Genomic DNA, 24,261 nt, shown 5'->3' with positions numbered 1-24,261 from the left:
TATATGATCAAATAAATCAGTGAGCCTTTTAAAGGGAGGTCTGTTGACAGTCAGATAGACACTAACACAACCATTATCCTGAAGTTCTACTTCAATTATCTGATGTTAGTCTAAAGAACCAGAGTGTGAACTTTTCATAAATTTAATCTTTTTCCACAATTCAATTCTCGTTTACCTCAAAGGTTGAGAATCTGTCTTTTTGCAATCACCTTTCTTCAGCTGAAATGGATAAGGGGATTTAACCGTGTTTTTAAGAAAACAAATCTCTCCTAGAGGGAGTTTTGTACTGTGATTAACCTTAACCATCCTCATGAAACTAGTTTCCTAGCCTCGTCAGGTGAGGCTGTCTACAAAGTGATGTCTCCTGAAGCCAACTGCCCTTATGCTAACAGCACCTGCGATCCAGAGGTACTTTGTTCTTATTTTATTTTGTTTTCCTTAATTATCTCTCTAAGGTCACAACCTGGCAACCATTTATAAGTAGTTGCGTGATTGTTAATGTACTTAACAATAAGAAATACTCGTTTATTCCTGTACATTCCCAGCACTGACAGCTGAGATGGTGTAACTTCAGAGTCTCACCAGTCATTGGTTTACATTAGAGTACCAGGGAGACTTAATAGTGGGGACAAGATGTTGTTACAGAAACAAAACAAGACTCCTTTCTGATCAGACATGAGTTTTTTCTTAGAACGAAAACAGCCATGTTGCGTCTGAAATAACCCACTGGTTTGGGGATGAAACTGGCATCTCTCTCTTCTCCCACCACTCTTTCTGTCTCTCACAGACTTTTAACAAGTCCAACATCTCCAAAGAAGCATCCTGCGTGGGCTCTCAGTGCACGTTTGCCTTCTACGGCGGTGAGAGCACCTACCACCGCTACATCTTCCTCCTGCAGCTGTCTAACCTGCTGGTGTTCCTGTGGCTGGTGAACTTTAGCCTGGCCCTGGAGCAGTGTGCACTGGCCGGGGCATTTGCCAGCTACTACTGGGCCAAAAGAAAGCCGGAGGACATACCGCCCTGTCCGCTGCTTTCATCAGTCGGTAGAGCGATAAGGTAACAACACTTTTGGGAGAAAAAAATTACAATAAACATGTTTTGATCCATTTGAAGAAACCAATTACAGTTCACCTAGTGTGAGACTACTTTTACCTCTGCAAAAGAGGTCATGTGATCGAACTTACTGAACTGATGTTATCGTGTATTGAACTTATAATACCATATTGACCCGAATAGAAGGTGACTGCCCCCTTTTTTTTCAAGGCTCATACTTTTTGAAGACCAAATCTTGTTTTTATAACGAAAATAATTTTATTTGAAAGTAATGATAATAACACATTAATAAAACAAGGTAGGCTGTCATGTTAACATCTTTGGAATAATATCATGTTTTCAGCATCTTTTAGATGAAATTGCCACATGTGAATTAAATAAAATGTAAACACATTCGTAAATGAATGACCTATGGTATTCAAATACTATGAAAATGAAAATAAACTAGTCTATTGGTATTTCTAATGCCAATTATGCTGTCCGTCTCATAGTGAAAACACAACCATGTAGCCTATCAAAACGTCAATAACTGCATTAACCGTGGAAGAGAAGTCGATTTGTAGAAGTCTTGAAACAAATCTGACAGAGAAAAAAAAAACAAAAAAAACAACAGTAGTGCAAATTGGGAACACAAGTTTTACAGATATTTAGCGCCATCTGTTGTTGTGAAAGTATACTGACATTTAAAAGTCTAGACCCTGAATATAAGACGACCCCACTTTTTCAGATGTATTTCCAGGACAAAAAATATTAAGAAAAAAAAACCCCGTCTTGTATTCAGACCGATATGTTATTTACTGTGTATGTCTGTGTGTAGGTACCACACTGGGTCATTGGCATTCGGAGCGCTAATTCTGTCAGTGGTCCAGCTGACTCGAATAGTACTTGAATACCTGGACCAAAAACTAAGAGGTGAACCCTTAATATATGTGTGTGTACACATACACTAATGCACTGAAACATATCTGCAGCTAACAAGTCAGACTTCATAAGATACTGTAGAAACACATCTTATTACTGCCATGGTTTATGTTGTTCACGGGCACTGATCATATGTGTGTATATCCTTCCAGGAGCAAACAACATAGTCTCCAGGTTTATACTATGTTGTTTGAAATGCTGTTTCTGGTGTTTGGAGAGGTTCATACGGTATATGAATCGCAACGCGTACATCATGGTGAGTTATTATTCAGGACTGCTGTCGATGGAAAATAACAACAACAACAAAAATTGTGGCATATATGAATATACCTGTCTTTGTCCATATTGTCATTGGTAATAAGAAAATGAAGGCTGGGGTACTTACCGCAACTCGTCATTTTTGTCAGCCAATATGAAAAACTTGGATCAAGGTTTTGACAAGCATTCAGTTCCCCAAAACCATCACTGATTAAGTCAGGATCACTTTCAAACGAATTTCCCAGCAGGAAAAAGACGGCCATAACTCCTCCTCCCGGGTCTTCTTTGTTCTCTAGGTGGCGATCTACGGTAAGAACTTCTGTGTTTCGGCTAGAGAGGCCTTCTGCCTTCTGATGAGGAATGTGGTCAGGTGAGGACGCTTTAAACTCTGGGGTCAAATCAGTGGCGATCATTAGAGACATGTTAGCGTGAGGCTTTGTTATACCCGTACTCACACATTATGAATGTTGTGAAACTGACAAACCAGGTTTTCTTTCCTGAACCTCTCTCTCCTGATATACAGTTATTGTCATAAATGAGGGGTCTAACTTCAGCATAATGATCTAATGGTCATCCATTAGGCTTGTTTGGGAGACGGCGTGAACCTTGTGCTCTGTGGTTTGGAAATATTTGCATGTAGACTCTAGTTAGTGGACCACTAAGTCAGACAGGTTTGAACCGAGGTTAATGAAAACCTGAATCTTAGGACTAGATTAAAGTTTTCCCCCAGGTCCTGGCTGAGCCCTAATGACTGAAAACCTTTTTAGTTCACAAAGCATACAGTTAACAGTGTTCTTTTTTATTATTCATTATTTTTATTACTTTTGTTATCTTTATGTTTTTATCTCATCTTTTCATGCATTCAGTTGTTTTAAACTTTATTTGTTTTAAATCGGGGTGGCACGGTGGCGCAGTGGTTAGCACGGTCGCCTCACAGCAAGAAGGTCCTGAGTTCGAACCCCGGGGTTGTCCAACCTTGGGGGTCATCCCGGGTCGTCCTCTGTGTGGAGTTCGCATGTTCTCCCCGTGTCTGCGTAGGTTTCCTCCGGGTGCTCCAGTTTCCTCCCACAGTCCAAAGACATGTAGGTCAGGTGAATCGGCCGTACTAAACTGTCCCTAAGTGTGAATGTGTGTGTGTGTGTGTCGGCCCTGTGATGGCCTGGCGGCCTGTTCAGGCTGTCTCCCTGGCTACCACCCAATGACTGCTGGGATAGGCTCCAGCATCCTGCGACCCTGAGAGCAGGATAAGTGGTTTGGATAATGGATGGATGGATTTTTTTAAATCGTTTTACCTTCATTTGTCTTTATTTTAAGCTGTCATTTCATTTTAACTTTGCTCTTGTTGAATGTAAAGCACTCTGAGCTGCAACCTATGTATGAAAGGGGCTATTTAAATGGTAATTATTGTTGTCATTGTCATCACTATTACCCCAGTATTGCTGCTTGTGGGGCTGTCTTACATCTGTGGAGAGATAACAGTGTTCCTGGTCAGGCTAAACTCCGTCTGTCTCCCCCAGGGTTGCAGTTCTGGACAGAGTCACAGACTTTTTGCTGTTTCTTGGCAAGATGCTGATAGCTGGTGGAGTTGGTAAGTTATCATCATGAGAACTGAAATTAAAAATGTGCAAATATCGGCCCACTTTCTTATCACTGTTTAATATAGTGTGTGAATATTTGATATGTTTCCGAGAAGGATGTGTCAGTCTCCTATAGCTGTGTTTGATGAAACTGATGCAGTAAATGTGTGTTTTTGTATGTTTGTAGGTACTGTACACACACACACACACACACACACACACACACACACACACACAATGTATTTATGTGTGTGTTTGTTTTAGGTGTGATGGCGTTCTTCTTCTTCACAAGGAAGATCCCAATTATCCAGGAAGAAGTACCCACTCTCAACTACTACTGGTTCCCCCTACTGGTCAGAATCATACACAGTCATAATTGAACTAAAGAAGTCTGATATCCTATGTGAAATAAATAAAGTAATCAGTAACATCTTACAGATATTTGCGTGTAGCAGCTGTTAACGAAACACTGTTTTTCCCACACTAGACGGTGGTGGTTGGCTCCTATCTGATCGCCCATGGCTTCTTCAGTGTTTATGCCATGTGTGTTGATACCCTCTTCCTCTGCTTTTGTAAGTACATTAATGCTTTCATCACAAACAAGCCCGTGGTCGTGGTTGTAGTAGTAATGCCATGTTAAGAAGTCTAAAACTATACAACACAAGTAAGATAAAAGCCTATCAGCTGGTGAGATGCACAGATTCAAACACGCACACACAAAAGATTTTAACACTAAGTTTGCGTTGTTTATTAAGTGTGGCATTGGAAAAGAAAGAAATGTGACACCGTGTATTTTACAGGTCACAGTTGTTGGTCGGTTATTGAGATGCATTTGAGTGGGAATTCAACTTTTTTGCACAACAGCTGTGTTGAAACTTGCAAGTCTTGCCCTGGATTAAATCGCACCAAAACCTTTATGAATTTAGCCAGAGCTCCAAAAATGCTTAGCGCTGCATTGTTACAACCTCACTTTTTTCTCTGAATTATCTTTTACTCCCGTGGAGTAAAATATCACTTACATTTCCAGGGAAAAAGGTTCTTCTCCCACTGGGGCTCAGAATGTCTTGGCTAGGGTGTCCGGGTAGCGTAGTGGTCTATTCCATTGCCTACCAACACGGGGAATGCCGGTTCGAATCCCCATGTTACCGCCGGCTTGGTCGGGCGTCCCTACAGACACAATTGGCCGTGTCTGCGGGTGGGAAGCCGGATGTGGGTGTGTGTCCTGGTCACTGCACTAGCTCCTCCTCTGGTCGGTCGGGGCGCCTATTCAGGGGGGAGGGGGAACGGGGAGAATAGCGTGATCCTCCCAGGCACTACGTCCCCCCCGGTGAAACTCCTCACTGTCAGGTGAAAAGAAGCGGCTGGCGAATGTGGTAGTCTGCAGCCTTCCCCGGATTGGCAGAGGGGGTGGAGCAGAGATTGGGACCACTAGGGATAGGGTAATTGGCTGGATACAATTGGGGAGAAAAGGGGGGGTGGGGGTAAATAAATAAATAATGTCTTGGCTAATATTAATGCTCACAGGACTGGATAAAGCCATGCATCAAAATGGCATACCTCATGAGTCTCTTTTGTGTTATTCTGGGTTAAATCCCTGAGAATCTCCTGTAGACCAGGCATCATTTCAGTGACTCTCAGATGGTCCTACAGTTGTGATAACATCTGTTTTTTTTAGCCAAAAACAGTACGGCTAATCACATATCAAATACCATTTCACAAGTCTATCAAACAGCCCTCCTTACTAATCTTGTCTTTTTTTCCCTCCTTCCATCTGACAATTTGCTCTTTGGCATCCCTGCTCCTTCACCTTGTTATCCAAACATCTTGCATTTGTTCTGGACTTTGAATCTGCCCGCTTTCTCTTTTTCCCCCCTCCATCTACCCCTCTTTCTCTTTAACCATCCATTTATTTTCCCATTCCTCATCAATAAATCAATTCCATCATCCATCCATTGTCCTTTCAACCATAATCCCTCCATCCTTTCACTGCCCTGCTGTACCTTCCTTATGTCACACCTTCCTCCGTCTGTCCCTTTCTTCCATGGTCCAACCAGGCGAAGACTTGGAGAGGAATGATGGTAGTGCAGAAAAGCCTTTTCTCATGTCTCCAGAGCTGCACAGAATATTAGGGAAATCCCAGCAGTCACGGTGAAAGCTCTGCTTCACCACCATGTCCTACTGAAGGACATTGTACCATCGTGGTCAGTCTGTTGAAATCCATGAAGGAAGAACAGGCCTGAGCACACGCATCATACGCACAACTGTTCAAACAATATGACGTCACTGGCTCGTTTCCTTATAGGTACAGTACCGACGCTTTTACAGTGAACAAGGTCAGGACAACAGCAACAGGACAATCACGTTCCACTGAATACACAGTTCAACTATAGCACGAGCACAGGGACAAGAACTCCTTCTGCCAGCACCATCTGGTGGGTTGTTGGTTGGTGTGTACATCGAAGCAATGGCAATTTAAAGGAAAACGCTGGTACTTTTAACCGAAGCCCTATTTTCCTATTGTTAGTGGTCAGACCAAGTGATGGGTAGATTCAGTACCGAGCAAGCTCACATCATCCAACTGCTTGCAAAATATCACTTTCCAAAATAATGTCCATTAAAAGAGTTCATTTTGTGCACTAACAGGCTCAGAATGCTATGAGAGGAGTGTGAAGAGCCTTCGCTGCAATATCAGTCATGGAATTACAGATATCTGTTTATAGATATCAGTCCATATCATAGCAGATATCCGGATCCATATATAACAGAGGGAGCAGAAGTCTCACTCTGTAATCCCGCAAGAAGTGAGTTGGACTGGGGCGTCCAGGTAGCGTAGCAGTCTATTCCGTTGCCTACCAACACGAGGATCATAGATGTGAATCCCTGTGTTACCTCCGGCTTGGTCGGGCGTCCCTACAGACACAATTGGCTGTGTCTGCAGGTGGGAAGCCGGATGTGGGTATGTGTCCTGGTCGCTGCACTAGTGCTTCCTCTGGTCAATCGGGACGGGACGCCTGTTCGTGGGGGCTGATGCTCACACGCGCTACGTCCCCCTGGCGAAACTCCTCACTGTCAGGTGAAAAGAAGCAGCTGGCTGACTCCACATGTATTGGAGGAGGCGTTTGGTAGTCTGCAGCCCTCCCTGGCTCAGCAGAGGGGGTGGAGCAACGACTGGGATGGCTCCGAAAATGGGGTAATTGGCCAAGTACAATTGGGGAGAAAAAGGGGGAAAAAAAGAAGAGAAGTGAGTTGGACTATTCATAATGGAAGGTGTTTTCAGACATTTTTAAAAAGCAATCTGTTAGTGCCAAAAAAGAGGTCTTGTAGTGGACATTATCTGGCGAGCATGATTGCTCCGAAGGATTACACTGCAGCTGGGTATGCAGCAGTTGGCTCACACTAGCCTGCTCAATACTGAACCCGTTTAAAAGATTCTGCTACCCATCACTTGGTTTGACTCCTCACAGTAGGAAAATGGGGCTTAGGTTAAAAAAACTACCCTTTCAAAGAAGACTCGGCATACGTTACTGAATCTAGTGTTGGTCTGGTCAACCGCCCATTAAGCTGTTTATCAATGCAAAACCCCAAAATGGTTAATCAAGCTCACTAACAGCTTTCATCCAGCGAGACAAAGGATGGTAGTTTGTCATCAAACCAATTAAAAGGGTATTTGGCGACAGTGTCGTCACATGACAAAACATCTGTCAGTAATGAAATCAATACTGGAACCAGAATGCTTTTTTATTGTTATCCAAACAATTAAAAAGCAAAAGCACACAGCTGAACATGTTGGATCAGTATGGTCTGGATAACTGGTCCTGTGTCAGCCTTAATTTGATTCCCTAACAAACACAAGCACATACTTTGTACTGTATAAAAATCATAACTCTACTAAATCTTGGATTTTCATTTTAGTTACTCCCCACATATTTTACTGACCTAGAGAAAGAATGAAACGTCTTCACGCCACCCCACATCTTCACATCTTCTATATCTTCCCTTCACTCCTACTGTCGCTTCCCATTGGGAGAGGCATAACACTTGCTTCCTTTCCGTAACACTTGCTTCCAGTAGTTCACTCTCTAATGCTGGATGTAGACAAAACACGCGAAACAAAAATGTCTTCTGTGGCGTCAGGGTAGCGTAGCGGTCTATTCCGTTGCCTACCAACACGGGTATCGCCAGTTCGATTCCCCGCGTTACCTCTGGCTTGGTCAGGCGTCTGGGTGGGAAGCCGGATGTGGGTATGTGTCCTGGTCGCTGCACTAGCGCCTCCTCTGATCGGTCAGGCCATCTGTTGGGGGGGGGGGGTAACTGGGGGGAATAGCGTGATCCTCCCACGTGCTACGTCCCCCAGGTGAAACTCCTCACTGTCAGGTGAAAAGAAGTGGCTGGCGACTCCACATGTATCGGAGGAGACATGTGGTGGTCTGCAGCCCTTTCCGGATCAGCAGAGGGGGTGGAGCAGCAACTGGGATGGCTCAGAGAGCGGGGGTATTGGCCAGGTACAATTGGGGAGAAAAAGAGGGAAAACTTTTTTTTTTTAAGAAGAAACCCACAAGAAACAAAAAAAAAGGCTTTTAAAAAAAAATCCGCTGTACATGTAAACCTTGTGAACAAACATGGAAACTGATTTTCCCCATTAAGAAGACCACGTGAAGATGACATCTGTGCCATACAGACTTAAGAATCAGATTTTCTACTCTTATGTAAATAAATTCAAGGGTTATCTAAAGTAGCATGCTTTATAGTCAGGCTTGCACTTTTCTCTACTGGGCTAATCCTACTTTCACAATGATGTCTGCCTTCTACAACTTTAATCGTTGGATTTAGAGCGGTGTCTTACGAACCTTGAGATAAACTGTTGACTCCTGCTGTTCCTCTGCAGCTGGGAGGATGCATAGCGTCAGCTGATATTTAGATTCAGAGATTTGAGCTGTATGTATTGTTTACCTCCTCTATGTTTACACACAAATGTGGAATTTGTCACATTTTTAAAAGTAATATTGCAGAATTTTTTTCATTGAAATTTAATTATTGGTGGTTAATTTTCCACTGAAATTGGTCTTTGGTGGGAATGATGACGTGAAGACCCTGCACGCAACATAGGAGCAAATGTAAGGCCTTAGGAGTTCATGCCAAATCCCCAAGTATGGAAATAACACTAGTGGAAAGTCAAAATGCAAATAAGAAAATAAATAAAAAAAGAAGCTTACTTATAGGTCATAGGTAGGCTAAGTGTTGTTCGCTCAGACGTAAAACAAGTTCTCCAATGTGAATGGTTTGAGTTTAAAACACATTGTATAAAGGGGACCTTATTCAATAAAAATCAGGAGATTTACATAGGAAAAAAATATACTTTTGGCAAAATGCATAACTGATCTTACTGCTTGCAGGCCCAAAGACATTTTCTTACTCTGCAATTGAATGTCTTCTATTCCTGCAAGCAAGGCAGTGTGCGAAATCTACAGTATGACGTGCACACAGATGTTAGCAACTCAAAGACTGTGCTCACACCTCTTAGGTATTATGAATACCACCTGATTTCCACAGGTAATAAAAGACAAATCTGACAAGCATTGTACTAAAACTGCCGAAATTGCCTGTCCCACTGAAAATGAACTGTGCTTTCCATTAAGGGCTCTCAAAAAGATTCGTATTTGTTGGATTAATTGATTGACAACTGACACTGAAGATTTTTTATTTTGCTCTCCACAGTTTAAGACAATTTGTTTATTGACTTGGTCTAACTTGTAACTTAAAGCTCAAAATACAGGCGACAAGGAGAGCAAAGTGCAGTGTTTTTGATAATTCCCGTTATAGATATGCTCCTTTTTACACATTTTAATGCTTCTCATGTTTGTAATCTTTTTTTTTATTTCATAAAATGGAATCAACAGGAATGTAATGTTCTTTTTTTTTAAAATAAATATTGACTGAAAATATGTTTGAGTTTAGATTTGTAATCAAGTTTGGAAAGTGCATTAATTCCATTAGAAATGAGTTATATTACCAAATGTTGTAGTTATTCAGTAAAATAGAACAAAATGAACATCCTATTATGTTTTGTACCATAATGCCATTGTCTTTGCTGCTGCTTTGTAGTATATTATGTTTTCTAAGCCTTGGTGATCAAACCAAAGGAAAAACTAAAAAGGAAACTCTGAATACATTGTAATAATGAAAGTGTTATAAAATATGACTGGACGGCACATGAACATGTTGGGGGAGGTAAGATTATTTTTTTTCTCAGTAACAGATAAAATGTAAAGCTTGCTTTTAGATTCATTTTTGTGACTTCAAACTGAATAACCTTGAACTTCATAAAAGGACAGAAGGTACTTGCGACATCTAGTGAAATATTACTCAACCGCTTGAACCACACACTGCCTATTCCATTCTGTTAGCATCATACTAGAATCAGTGGTAACATGAGAGAAGTCAAAGAGACACCTGGTTTCTCAGGAACTGCCCACCGTTGGTTCATATCCTACCTCTCAGGAAGGTATCTTGGAGGGGAGAAGTGTCCAAACAGCATGGCTTATCCACAGGGGTTCCTCAAGGGTCAGTGCTTGGTCCCCTTCTCTTATTAATACACACCACCTCACTTGGTGCAATCATCCACTCCCATGGTTTCTCATACCATTGCCATGCTGATGATACCCAGCTCTTCCTGTCGTTCCCACCAGAAAACGACACAGTCTTGCCTTGGATCTTGTCACGCTTTGCCGATATATCCACATGGATGAAAGAACACCACATTCAACTTAACCTCTCTAAGACAGAGCTCCTTGTCATCCCAGCCAGTCCCTCTTTACAACAAGAGATCAGTATCCAGCTCGAATCAACCAAACTTATGCCACAAAGTGCCCAAAACTTGGGTGTCGTGATTGATGACCAACTAACCTTTAAGGTTCACATGGCCTCAATTGTTCGATCATGTCGATTTGCCCTATACAACATCAGGAAGAGCAGACCCTACCTGTCTGCGCATGCAGCACAACTCCTGGTACAGACTCTGATAATATCACGCACTGACCACTGCAACTCCTTACTGGCAGGCCTCCCTGCATGTATGTTCAAACCTCGGCAGATGATACAGTACACAGTGGTGCATCTGGTCTTCAACCAGCCCAAAAGAGCACATGTCAACACACAGTTCATATCCTTCCACTCGTTCCCAATGGCTGCCAACATCAAATTCAAAAATAGGAACTAATACAGCTCCTGCCTACCTGAACTCCCTCATTCAGGTCTACACTCCCTCCCACTCACTATGCTCTGCCAATGAAAGGCGTCTGGTACTCCCACCATAACAGGGCCCTAAGTTGCTAGCTACACTCTTCTATTCTGTAGTACCACGTTGGTGGAATGAGTTACCAAACTGTTCGATCAGCAGAGTCCCTCTCAATCTTTAAGAAAAGACTAAAAACCCAGCTCTTTTGCGAACACCTCTGCGCTTGATTGACTGATGAAAGAAAAAAAGAGGAAAACAATATGCTCCTATGCACTCTATGCATTGCCTCTGTGCACTGCCTGGTGGCACCTACATTGGACTCGAACTTAGCTTTATGGCACTTACTTGTGTTGTTCTCTCCTGCCTAGATCCTTGCTTGTGTTGTATCAGCTCTCAGATATGTAGCTATGAATAAAATTGTCTGCTAAATGAAATGAAATTGTACATTGTAATACCAGGCCATCACAAATGCCTGTGAAAAGGGACTATCAAAAATGGTCGTGAAATTTGGATCAACAACTATCTGGAAATGAGGTTTGGAAGGGAAACTACATAGTTGTTGTAGTAATTTTCTCCCACAGCTACACTTCTCCTTATATATCAACAGACTACTTTTGGTGTTATACAAGTTGTGTGTGTGTGTGTGTGTGTGTGTGTCCCAACACAGTGCTGGACCAAGAGATGAACAACGGGTCTTTCGCTCGTCCCTATCATGTGAGCAGCTCTCTGAGGAAAACCCTCCGCAGGCCTCCCAGGAAGAGAAAAAGTTTATTAGCAGTTAAATAATGAGACCAAAAAAACCCCCAAAAAACTGTATTACTAAACTTTAACCTGCCTCTTCCCTTCCCTACTTTGAAGCCAATCCCCAGAAAAATGACACTGGAGAGAGGGAGGTGAGGAGGGGAAATTGGAGCAGTCCTTACATTTTTTTTAATGTTACGAATGGTTATATGTAAATACATTGTTATAGTAATTATTTTTATAACACATCACAGCTTATATCTGTAAGTTTCCTATTTGTTCAAACTTGATGTTGTGCTTTTATTTCTGCATTGCTGGTCATGAAATCTCAGATCCACCTCACTTGGCTAGACACTGTTATATACAGGTATAAATAATAGCGTGTTTGCCTTTTTTATTTCATAAACATTTGCACAAAGCATAAACATTTGCACAAAGTTGCAGCTAGAAAAGCGCTATAAAAATGCAGATTGATTGATTGATTGTGCCTTTGGGTGGAGCTAAGGGCTGCCATTGCCACATTTCACCAGCAGGGGAGGCATGATTGCTACTGCCACATGGTGGTCATCTTTTAGTGGGTAGTACTTGGGCCAGTGTGAAGGATTTAGTGGCATCTAGTGGTGAGGTTGCAGATTGCAACCAACCAAAATCCCCTACACTCAACCCTCCCTTTCCAAGCATGGAGAACCTGTGCCGGCCTTCAGGAGCCAGTAGCTACTTCCAAAAAGATGTCACTGTCTATTCGGCATCACTCTGAAAACATTTGTGCTTCATCAGTGATTTCCATGAGAGGAAGGCCACACCGATGTTTATCCTTGTTTTCTGTTGTTGCCTGTCCTGATTCACGCTTGCTTGTTTTTTCTTGTGCTAAATAATAAGTATGATCCTCCATTTGTCAACATTTGGGTTCTCAAACTTCTCACAACACAACATGGCTAGCCAGCACCAGCAACCACTTATTTATCTTCTTCGTCTTCCAGCTGGTGCATTCACATCACCGCCACTGCCACCAAGTTCAAGCTGCCACTTCTACATAAAAATGAGAGAACACACGTCCAAACCATCTCAATCTTGCCTCTCTTGCTTTGTCTCCAAACCGTCCAACCTGAGCTGTTCCTCTAATATACTCGTTCCTAATCCTGTCCTTCTTCGTCACTCCCAACGAAAATCTTAGCATTTTCAACTCTGCCACCTCCACCTCCGCCTCCTGTCTTTTCGTCAGTGCTACTGTCGCCAAACCATATAGCATAACCGGTCTCACAACCATCTTGTAAACCTTCCCTTTAACTCTTGTTGGTACCCTTCTGTCACAAATCACTCCTGACACTCTTCTCCACCCACTCCACCCTGTCTGCACGCTCTTCTTCATCTCTCTTTTGCACTCCCCGTTATGTTGGACAGTTGACCCCAAATATTTAAACTCATACACCTTCGTAACCTCTACTCCTTGCATCCTCACCATTCCACAGTCCTCCCTCTCATTCACACATAGGTATTCCGTCTTGCTCATACTGACTTTCATTCCTCTTCTCTCCAGTGCATACCTCCACCTCTCCAGGCTTTCCTCAACCTGCACCCTACTCTCGCTACAGATCACAATGTCATCCGCGAACATCATAGTCCACCGAGACTCCTGCCTGATCTCGTCCATCACCATTGCCAGAGCTGATCCTTGATGTAATCCCACCTTCACCTTGTGCCCATCTGTCATTCCAGCCGCACACCTCACCATCGTCACACTTCCCTCATACATGTCCCTCACCACTCCTACATACTTCTCTGCAACTCCCAACTTCCTCATACAATACCACACCTCCTCTCTCAGCACCCTGTCATATGCTTTGTCTAAATCCACAAAGACACAATATAACTCCTTCTGGCCTTCTCTCTACTTCTCCATCAACATTCTCAAAGCAAACATCACATCTGCGGTGCTCTTTCATGGCATGAAACCATACTGCTGCTCACTGATCGTCACCTCTCCTCTTAACCTAGCTTCTATTACTCTTTCCCATACCTTCATGCTTGTGGCTGATCAACTTTATACCTCTGTAGATGCTACAGTTCTGCACATCACCCTTATTCTTGAAAATTGGTGCCAGTGTGCTTTTTCTCCACTCCTCAGGCATCCTCTCACTTTCCAAGATTGTGTTAAACAATCTCGTTAAAAACCCCACTGCCATCTCTCCTAAACATCTCCATGCCTCCACAGGTATGTCATCTGGACCAGCTGCCTTTCCACTCTTCATCCTCTTCATAGCTGCCCTCCCTTCCTCCTTGCTAATTCACCGCACTTCCTGATTCACTATCCCCACATTCCATTTCTGACAATAGAGCCCCCTAAGTCCTTTAAATGCCCAATCTGTAAGTTTTTTGACCATATACATTGATGTACATATATTCACAGGCATAATTAAAAGTTCTGAGTTATAGATGGAAAACAAGCATTTTGTGTTTTGTTTTTTTTCCTGAGTAATTGTAGTTCAAAATATGGGCCTGTTTTACCCCACTGCTCTCAAACACTACTGATGTAAACATCTTTAACAGCATCAGAAACCATTAAAATTTCAGTGTTAGTGTTAGTATTTGAACTAAGAGACCTGTCACTTAATATGGGAGTTATAGCAGGTTCCAGTCATGTTTTAAATGTTGGTAGTTTCTATTTGGATTGCAGATTGTGCCTTTAATGCCTGTTATTAATTAACAAGTTAGGCTTCTGTCATTTTGCAGTTTTAGCTCAAATCAAAATGAGGTGACCAAGGTAAAACGGATATTGTGCATGAAGTTACAAAAAGTATGATAACAGAATAATAGTATTTTAAATTGTGTTATGGGCAGAAAGGTGATATGAACCGTTTCTGACTTAAAATCAGAGGGAGAACAATTTTCTATAGTTTATATTATTAATTCTACCAACTAACAAAAACTGATGGTGCATCAGACATGTAATCCCAAAAAAGTCCTCAATAAAAGATCATATCATGATGGGAAATCCTTTACAATGTCAAAAATGAGGGATGTATGAGAGGTTCTTTGGCTCAACCCCCCCCCCCCCTCCGACTAGATAATCTTCACAGGAAGCCTCCAACATGAGTACTAGTAAATGGGATGGTGCTCCCTACTTGCTTTACATTCAGTTCAGTGGGAGCATGGCTGTCCCCGAGCGTGGAAGATTGTCAGCATTTTGCAAAGTGAAAGTGAGTTCACACACACACACACACACACACACACACACACACACACACACACACACACACACACACACACACACACACACACACACACACACACATTCATCTACTAACCTGAAAACCACAAGATAAACTCCCAGTTCTCGCTGAGCATAGACAGACATGAACTGTTTGTATGCACAGATCTCATGTTAATCCTGCGATGTGTAATATTACACGTTTTCTGAAGTATAATACAACAAGCAGGGTGGAACAAGTACTGTGTGTGTTACCTTTCTATTTGATTTTTTTGTGTGTGTTGGTTTGTTATTCACAGGTCTGAACAACGGAAAACTTAGAAAAGAAATCTTGCATTTGTGCGTTCTATGATTCAAAATATAACAAACTGGTTGTATACAAAAATACTCAACAGTCCTGTTGCTCATGTACGGATTAGTGGTATTAATGACAGGTAAGTCAATCTGTAAACAAAACATAAGAAATAATTAAGTTCTGGACTTAAATAGCTTCCATTTAGTGGACCAACAGTTTCAGTTAATCACCATAATGAATCTAATGTTATTTGTTCAAATACCTCTCGTTCTGTAATACTGCCAGGGTAGTCAATCTGTGACACACATGTTTTTTTCAATAGCAATTGATAATCAATTACATCAAAAGCCACACTGAAATCAAACAACAAAAGTTGTATTAGTGTTCATTTAATTTTTCAGACTGAACAGCCAACAAATCTGACTGGTGGCATAATCACACACACACACACACACAGGGTCAAGGTTAGTAGACAGACAATCACTACCAGATTTCACCACAGTGTCACTTCATAGATGAATGATGCTCTCAAGTGATTAAAATGTGAACTCGTATTCACACAACATGTAGTACATTTGCCTATTTGATCAACATGTGAGGATTTTAAGGTTAATTAGGGGTGTGTGTGTGTGTGTGTGTTTTCCTATCCGTTTCATTTTTTGATTGGATTTTGGCTCATAGGCCAACAATATAACTGGCATATTTCCAACTTTACTGACACTATTAAGATAGACAGACAGACAGATAGATAGATAAGAGTCCATTTTTTTCATTGTCTTTATCTGCTTAATCCAAGCCAGGGTCTAGGGGCGATTTATGGTTTGCTTTAGAAATGTAATAATGGGGATAATTGTGTCAGATAGCCTACCTGCAGCCTGAGCCAATAAGAGTGGAGGATGTGAGGCTATAAAAGGGACCTTGCTCCGGCAGCGGGGTGGATGTGGAGGGGGGCAGCGGGAGGAGAGACGATGCTGCCGAATGGTCCAAAAGACAAATGACAAAGCGAGCGACTCCGGAACCTCACACAAGTTTGACAAAGGGGAAGACTGGAGCGGTTTAAACCATCTTTAACAGGGTTCAAATCAACGAGAGAAACAACAACAACAACAATGTGAAATGAATCATAATCGGTTTTAGAATTTGTTTTATTTAAGTAGATAAAATTTCGTCGGGATATCCGGACTCACCTCTCAGGAACGAAGGAAAGCGAGGCGAGCCGAAGCCGGACCCGGAACCATGCCGGTGAGGCGGGGACACGTGGCGCCCCAGAACACCTTCCTGGACACCATCATCCGGAAATTCGAGGGGCAAAGTAAGACATTTATTTTTGGTCATCCCCCCCCCCCCTCCTATCTTCTGTTTATAGCAGCACCAAAGGATGGATATAAATGGGTCATGGTTTACTTTATAGTTTGATGCGATATTGCTGTTTCTGCTTTTTTTTCTTTTTTTTGTAAACAGCAGTTTTTGCACGTTTTAGCCCATTCACTACAAATGACGTAGCTATAGTACTGTAACGTGCCTGGATAAGTAGACACGTTGGTCGGACCAACTTTAGTCGACTGGTTAACGTTGTCGCTCGCGGAGTGGGAGACACGGGTTCGCGTCCCGGCCGTGGTGGTTCCCGGACTGCCCCCCCGAATTCACTGCAGTAATGTACATAAGCTAATTAGCCTACTCTCATTTTCTACAAGTTAACCGCTGTGTCCGTCACAGAGAGCGTTTAGCCAACTTTATTCTCGGTCAAAGTGACGTTAAGCACCGCAGTAAACGTCTCAAATCATATGCAACCGATCAGATAAACACCACGGTGAATAAGTGTCCGCTGTGAGGGATTTCAACTAGGTACCTGTAAGTGGATGTCTATGCCGTACTGAAATGAAGGTATGGGGGAAAACATGTTAAAAAATCTCCAGCACTGTGCTTTGGGAAATGGTCGTTAGGAGCCTAATGTACAGTAAAGTACATAAAGTGCACCATCATTTTTAGTGCATGGGCCAAAACACTGCTATAGTCCTTTATTTATACACTGCTGCTATAAAGAAGAGGAGTAGTAAAAGTATTTGCAGTATTGGTTGTTGCTAGTTGGCTAATGTTCTTTTTAAATGTTTATGTCAATATTAATAATATGATGGTAACATTTTGTATGCTATGGGGATTTCTCAAAAAGCTCAGAGCTCTGATATATCCAAAGGTAATAACAAAATTGCACACAAAACTAAAACTGACATAGCAAAAGGATTCTCCTTAATATCTTTCATTGAGTAGCTTTGTAACGTAGAGGACGTTGTCATGGTTTGCAGGTTCACCACTATGCTGGAGCGTATCGAAGCTTCTTGCACTGCGACTGATGTGGTACAGTGAGGAGTGAGGCACAGTGTGACCCAAATCATCCAAGATGCGTTGGTCGGATCAGGGAAAGGAGTCATCCGTATGAGTCAATATGTTATTTTAGGTGATGAAACCAACTTTTTCATGCTTTGAATTAAACACATGACTATGGTAATGGAAACAGTTGGTTTTAGCCGTACCTGCAAAGAATATTCAAAAAGAAGCGGTAGAAAATTAGAGCCCAAATTAAGATATGAAAGAGAAATACTGAAATAGGTATAAATGACATGAAATACTTGGAAACATTGATAAATGTGTTGAAATTGAAGATAAAAGTCGGGTCTAGATACATGCAATATGCAACACAAAAGATAGAAGTATGAAAACCAAAAGTGAATTTAGAAATTAGGCATGAATAGAGGAGGTGAGATGTGAGGTGAAACTGGCTTTCTGTTGATGATTTTAGAACTTGAAGACATAATCTATTGTCAGTTTGCTCATTGTCTGTCTGGCAGGGATCAGAAACCGCAGGTCACATGAGGAGACTATTTCTCTTTCCATCTACTTAGAAATTGGATATTTGTGAATAGCTCCCAAATCTGTTTCGCAAAGCATTACGTTTCTGAAAATCAACTGGTGTGTTTTGTTTCATTTAAGCTGCAGTCAGGTGCGCAGAGCAAACAAAAGCGATTCGACTGACTTTCTCTGCTCCGTTATTTACCTGGATTAATTTTGTCCATCAACTTTGCAGTCCTGCATATTTTGGAAACTGCTGCATTTATTGTTTTGCTTGTTGACTTGCAACAGGCTCATGAATAGTTGACAAAGCCAGAGTAAGTGAGCATGCCAAGTAGCCAGCTGACTCTTAGTCACTCTTTATGTCCGCAGATGTGAACAAAGCAATGTGAATTAATTGTAACTGTTGGTTCAGTTTCAACGAACCGTGGATAATATATTGGCAGAATGCATATCTTGCATATGAGCGATTACACGTAAAGAAAAAAAATGAAAATAAGTAAGGGTGCATGAGAATTTGGTCTGTTCTCTTTATCAGTTCAAATAAATGAAGGTTGCATGAATGTATAAGTGTGAACAGAATTACTTGCTAACTTGTAAGGGCAGGCTGTATAGGTGGTAGGTGCAAGTCAATAATTGTGTGAGCTGAAGTGCGCAGCTCACACAATTGAGGTATAGGGTTAAGGTTAAAATTAGGATTAGGTTAAGGTAAGGGTAAGGAGTACAGTTGGGCATGTAATTCTTATGGTTAATGTTATAGGAGCTCCGTAATAAATGTAGTCAAACGGTCCTCAGTTGTAGAAAAACAAATCATTCCAATTAATAAGGACTTGTTCCACATAATATGCACTCATCAGTGTGTCTGTGGTAGGATGCTTTTTGGCAAATGGGTTTAAAGGGAGAGAGAATCAGAATTGGCTGAATTGGACTAGTCTATTGTGGAACACCCGTTTTGCCATTAACCCTTTCTGAAATCTTATGTATGTGTGCTAAATTAGGATGGCACTCCTGTGTTGTGACTTCCTGTGAGTTATTTCGGGCCGCCTTTCTCTGCATGTTCCTACAGTAGATTGCCCAAATTCGGGCTCAATACATCCCAAGTACCACTGCATCACTGCAGTGCGTTGACAGGTTATTTTGCAAATTGGATCTGCATGACATCATGCTATCTTTGGATTTGAAAAGGCATAATTCCTGTTTTAGTTAATTCTATGCAAAATTATGTTAAGTGTATACTGATCTAAACATAACATGAATTTCCTTGAAACTCTTTAATTTCAAATATTTAGACTGTTGAAGCTGAAATTGAGTGATTTGGGTTTAGTTTTCAGAACCATATGTATTAAAAAATGGATATGGAAATTTTGAATCTTCAACTGGAACAATGAGCGGGATTTTTCTTAGAAATAAATACATCCAGCAATTAACCAGTGTTAATTGTCACTCCCCCTTTGGTGTAAGATAGTTGTGTCTTCAATCTTGTCATCTCAACATGTCCCGGTGGTGGAAAAGTGTGTCTTGGTATTGGCTTAGTACTCTAAACTGTCAACTCCTGAGGTGTCACATTCATCAGGGTGTTTGGCGATTGTTAACCGAGGCTGCAAGGCTGAAGCCAATATACCGACACAGACAGACTCAAGGCAGGGTTTCAGTAAAGCAAGTCTTTTACTGCCAGGTAAGACGATGAGCCGGTAGAGCGAGGAGCAGACAGGGGACACTGGGTCCATGGCAAGAACACACACGGGAGGGGGACCTTGACCAGACCGGGAAGCAGGAAGACAAGCGGGGTTCCACGGAGACAGACCAACGACCGGAGGCAGGGGCTGGGCATAGCAGCCAGGACTGTGGGAAATACGAAGAGAAAGGTTTAGATAAGGAAAGAGGCAGTGTCCCAACTTAACGGCTGGACACATAGACTGAACAGAGCAGGCACAATGATCTGGCAAGGTGGATGTGGCAAGGCTGGGTATATACGGAGTAGGATTGATTGCAGGTGGTGGACCTCTGCTCTGCCTGCCTCACACCTGCCTCGGATCCTGAAGCACACACATATACACATAAACAGGAGAGAGAAACTGGGACAGGGGGAGTGGCCAAGATAAGGGAGACAGATAAGGGAGACAATCGGCTCTGTGCATAATTGTAGTCCACTGACTTCCACTTTCTACTGCAGCAGTCATACCAGTTTCCTGTTTGTTGGCGTGTGCTATTGACAATGGCCTATTTTTCGCGGTGCTTGCAAGATTTACCATGGATAAATGTCAACGACATGCACAGAATTGTCGACAAACTTTCACCTGCGCCTACCGGCAAACGGGTGAAAAGTTTCAAGTTGTACGTATCAAGTTACGTCCACAATTATGAGCGGACAGACAGACAGAATTGTGGACATAACTTGATATGTACAACTTGAAACTTTGCACCCGTTTGCTGGTAGGTGCCGGTGAAAGTTTGTCGACAATGCATGTCGTTGACATTTATCCATGGTAAATCTTACAGGCATCGTGAAAAATGTGCCATTGACAAAGCACACGCCAACAAACAGGAAACTGGTATGACTGCTGCAGTAGAAAGTGGAAGTCAGTGGGCTACAGTTATACACAGAGTCGATTAGGGAGACTGGGACGAGGAGGGTGAGTCCTGATGGGAGGGCTGTGACAGTGATAAGAATCAAAACTGCTGCTTGCTGCTGTTAAGACGTTGTAGTGTAAACGTAAGGAATACCGATCCGATCCTCTGGGCTACATGATCCAGAAAGGGCCGGTGGGGGTGCAGGTCTTTGTTCCAACCAAGCAGTTACACACCTGATTCTATGTATTAGTCAGCCAATAGTCTTTGCTAAGGACTTTGATTTGTAGACTTAGGTGTGTAACTGCTTGGCTGGAACAAAGACCTGCACCCTCACCGGCCCTTTCTGGATCATGTTGCCCATCCCTGCAACTGATCTGGTAATCAATCTTGTTTCTCTTGTTTGGGAAGGACCGGCAGACAGACAGGCTATAAGGAAACGTATGTGTTAGTGTGACGAGAGAGAAATCAGATGACTGTTGGATGTGTGTTGTGTCTGCTGTGTCGCTGCATGTGTTAGAGCAGCGGTTCTCAGCCTTTCCAAGTCATGACCCCCCCTCTCAACAACACTGGGATATTTAAATCACGACACCCCGATGCAAACACATTGATCGCTTATAAACTGTCTGCCCGGGACTGTTCGGGGATTACTGTAACACAACACATGAAAGCTACCAAACTCACACGGGAAGACCATTGCTTTGCCCGCAGACAGAACGACAAGTAATTTGATTTTGTTTTTAATTGGTGTTTTTATATTTATTGAAATATCAGTTTTGAATTTAATTGAAATATATTGATATATCAAATCAGTATGCAGATTGACAAGACCATACTGGATCAATTGAAGCCCGCCCTCATAGGGTCCTGATGGGATCTATGAAATCTGCCTGAAAACGGGGGAAAACGCTGAAAGAAGGAAGATATTTATTGAAATAAATGTGCAGACACACTTTGACTGTCTCTGATACAGGCGATGTCATGTAAAAATCATTCCCTGGTATACAATATATTATTTTTTTCCCCACAGTGTGTGGGCTATGTGTCACAAATTGTGGTCACTCATTCATGGGTGATGTGGGCGGGAGGTGTAGTAGGGATGTTTAGTAGAGTGCATGAGAGCGTCCTACTAAACGTTAATCTTTGATATAGCAACTATATACATTAACCTTGTTGTTCTGGACTGCACCTGCTATTAGTCGGCTGTTCTAGCTGCCCTTCGATTTTTCTCGACAACCGTTCCTCCACGCACAATCGCCACCAAGACCGCTGGGTCCCAGGGTCATCTGAAGAAGCCGACTACTAAAATGCATCCCTGTTTTTTGCACAGAAGCTGTTATTGCTGATGTGTGTCTGCGGGTGAATCATATGACGATAATTTGGATGCGTTTTTAAAGGTGACAATGATTTATGTGAGATTTCTGTAACGTTCAGTGCCTCCCATCTTTTCTCGTGCTGACCCTGATATGAAGAGCGATTATTATCTACTAAATGTACAGATGTTTAGTACTGTCTCGCTCTCCAAGAGGTCTGGTAGTATACTGAGGGCTAGCGCAGAGCGCACCACCTGACTGCAAAGCAGTTAAAGAGACAGTACGCCTATTTTTTGCATCATGGGTTGAAAACCAGAGAGAGCGAGAGAGAGAGGGAGAGAATCTACAAACCCATTCACACAATGAGGGATTCATTGTGTGTAACCAAGGGTGTATTTTAATATTAATCCTGCATGCCTCAACAAGTTGTGTGGGTGTGTGATATTTTGCCATTAGTCCTATTTGATGAGGTCCAGTAGTTTCTTTTCCTAATGTCTAGGTATTGTGCGAGTTTGTGGTGCACTTTTGAGATTGTGTTCTTGCCCCCTTAGTCTTGAAACCACCCTTCATCATTATTTTTTTCAACAGTTAGAATTATGCGAAGTTTTTAATGTTTATGCCATTTTTCCCCACTTTGAATCCACTCTTCTGTTGCTCCCCCCTTCCCCTCCTCTTTCCTGTCCACCTGCTATGCATCCTTCTATCCCTCCCCCCTCCGCACTGTTCAGATCGAAAATTCATCATTGCCAACGCGCGCGTGGAGAACTGTGCCATCATCTTCTGTAACGATGCCTTCTGCGGGATGTGCGGCTACACCCGGGCGGAGGTGATGCAGAAGCCCTGCACCTGCAGCTTCCTGTACGGCCCCCACACCAAGAGGCCCGCTGTAGCCCAGATGGCTAAAGCCCTACTGGGGGCGGAGGAGAGGAAGGTCGAGATCTCCCTCTACAGCAAAGATGGTATGAGATTTATTTTCTGGAAGTGAGGCCATACATGCAGTAATGACGATGTAGAGTTCATATTTCAGCTGGATCATAAAAAGGTCTCTGAGGTTTTTAAGATAATGACAGGTCATTTTTTACAGTAACAACCTGCCTTTTGCCCCCCCCCCACCACCACCATCATCAGCTGTAAATCGCTTAGACCAGGAAATGCAACAAGATACCTCAGAAACGGTATCTTTAATCAGAGTTGTTTTTTTAATGACATGATGCTAAATGCCTGTGTGCAGCTGCAGTCTTGGTCAGGACGCTCTTGAAAATTAGACTCCTTGTCTCAATGAGACCTTCATGATTAAATAAAGGTTGAATAAAAATAATGCAGTTTTTTTATGAGAATGTAAGGGGAGACCAATCTGTGCTGTTTTCATTCTGGCAGGCTGCATGCTATGACTTTAGCTGAGTGGACAGTACATGTTGGGGATCACTGCACTGTAACTCCCAAAGCAGCGCTTCCCAGGTCAATACAAGACAGTACAAAATGGGCAGCAATGGCTCAGGAAATGTGCAGGTCATCCGGTAACTGGAGGGTTGCCGGTTCGATCCTCGCCTCCTCCTTGCAAAAATGTCGAGGTGTCCCCAAGCAAGACACCTAACCTCCAACTGCTCCGGATGAGCTGGTTGTTATCTTGCATGGTTAACACTGCCATTAGTGTGTGTGTGTGTGTGTGTGTGTGTGTGTGTATGTGTGTGTGTGTGTGTGTGAATATTTGAGGCGTTACTTGTAAAGTGCTTTGGAAAGAAAAAGGTTTACATACATAAATTCAGTCCGTTCCCAGATATTTCAATATATATTTACATTGGTAGGTAGTATGCTGTCAAACGTAGTTTAGTAATTTAATCAAGACAAATTGAATCATCTTACACTGCTGAATACGTTTCCATTTGTTTTCAAGAGCTTATAGGTTGTTTGGGACTGAAATCATCTTGTAAAATTTGATTTCTAGGTATTAACAGTTTCCTTGCTCACCTCGAGGGTTACAGGAATAGATGGAATAGAACCAGGTCATGTGTGAGAATTGGTCCTCCCAACTGTTAGAATATACTGTACAATACGGCTAGTCATCTTAACATATAGACTTTGAGGACAGCACATATCCTGCTATTAAGAGAAGCAAGCCAATCAGAAGGGTGGCTGTTCAAATCCCAAGACTTTTGGAGTTGTCCTTGTTGAGACCAGGTTGATGAGGGTTGACTTTCTCCGGATCCTAGACATGAACATTTTGCCATTGTACAAGGCACTTCATT

General features: G+C 42.3%; 2 protein-coding genes across 2 annotated transcripts in view; both read left to right on the top strand.

The window, feature by feature from the left end:
- Positions 1-5,961, top strand: part of LOC130124426 (choline transporter-like protein 5-A) — a 49,352-nt gene extending 43,391 nt beyond the window's left edge. The window contains exons 14-22 of the mRNA XM_056293884.1: positions 321-408; positions 788-1,056; positions 1,871-1,965; positions 2,127-2,230; positions 2,529-2,602; positions 3,750-3,820; positions 4,074-4,162; positions 4,297-4,381; positions 5,864-5,961. Coding sequence (XP_056149859.1) covers positions 321-408; positions 788-1,056; positions 1,871-1,965; positions 2,127-2,230; positions 2,529-2,602; positions 3,750-3,820; positions 4,074-4,162; positions 4,297-4,381; positions 5,864-5,961 — 973 coding nt within the window. The remainder of the gene's footprint in view (positions 1-320; positions 409-787; positions 1,057-1,870; positions 1,966-2,126; positions 2,231-2,528; positions 2,603-3,749; positions 3,821-4,073; positions 4,163-4,296; positions 4,382-5,863) is intronic.
- A 10,562-nt stretch (positions 5,962-16,523) lies between these two features.
- The window catches only part of LOC130124425 (potassium voltage-gated channel subfamily H member 6-like), a 93,272-nt gene continuing 85,534 nt past the window's right edge, over positions 16,524-24,261 (top strand). Inside the window, exons 1-2 of the mRNA XM_056293883.1 lie at positions 16,524-16,599; positions 22,744-22,974. Coding sequence (XP_056149858.1) covers positions 16,524-16,599; positions 22,744-22,974 — 307 coding nt within the window. The remainder of the gene's footprint in view (positions 16,600-22,743; positions 22,975-24,261) is intronic.

This window comes from Lampris incognitus, chromosome 14 (assembly GCF_029633865.1).
Source record: "Lampris incognitus isolate fLamInc1 chromosome 14, fLamInc1.hap2, whole genome shotgun sequence".
NCBI classification, from domain to species: Eukaryota; Metazoa; Chordata; class Actinopteri; order Lampriformes; family Lampridae; genus Lampris; species Lampris incognitus.
This window is presented reverse-complemented; position numbering and strand designations above follow the sequence as displayed.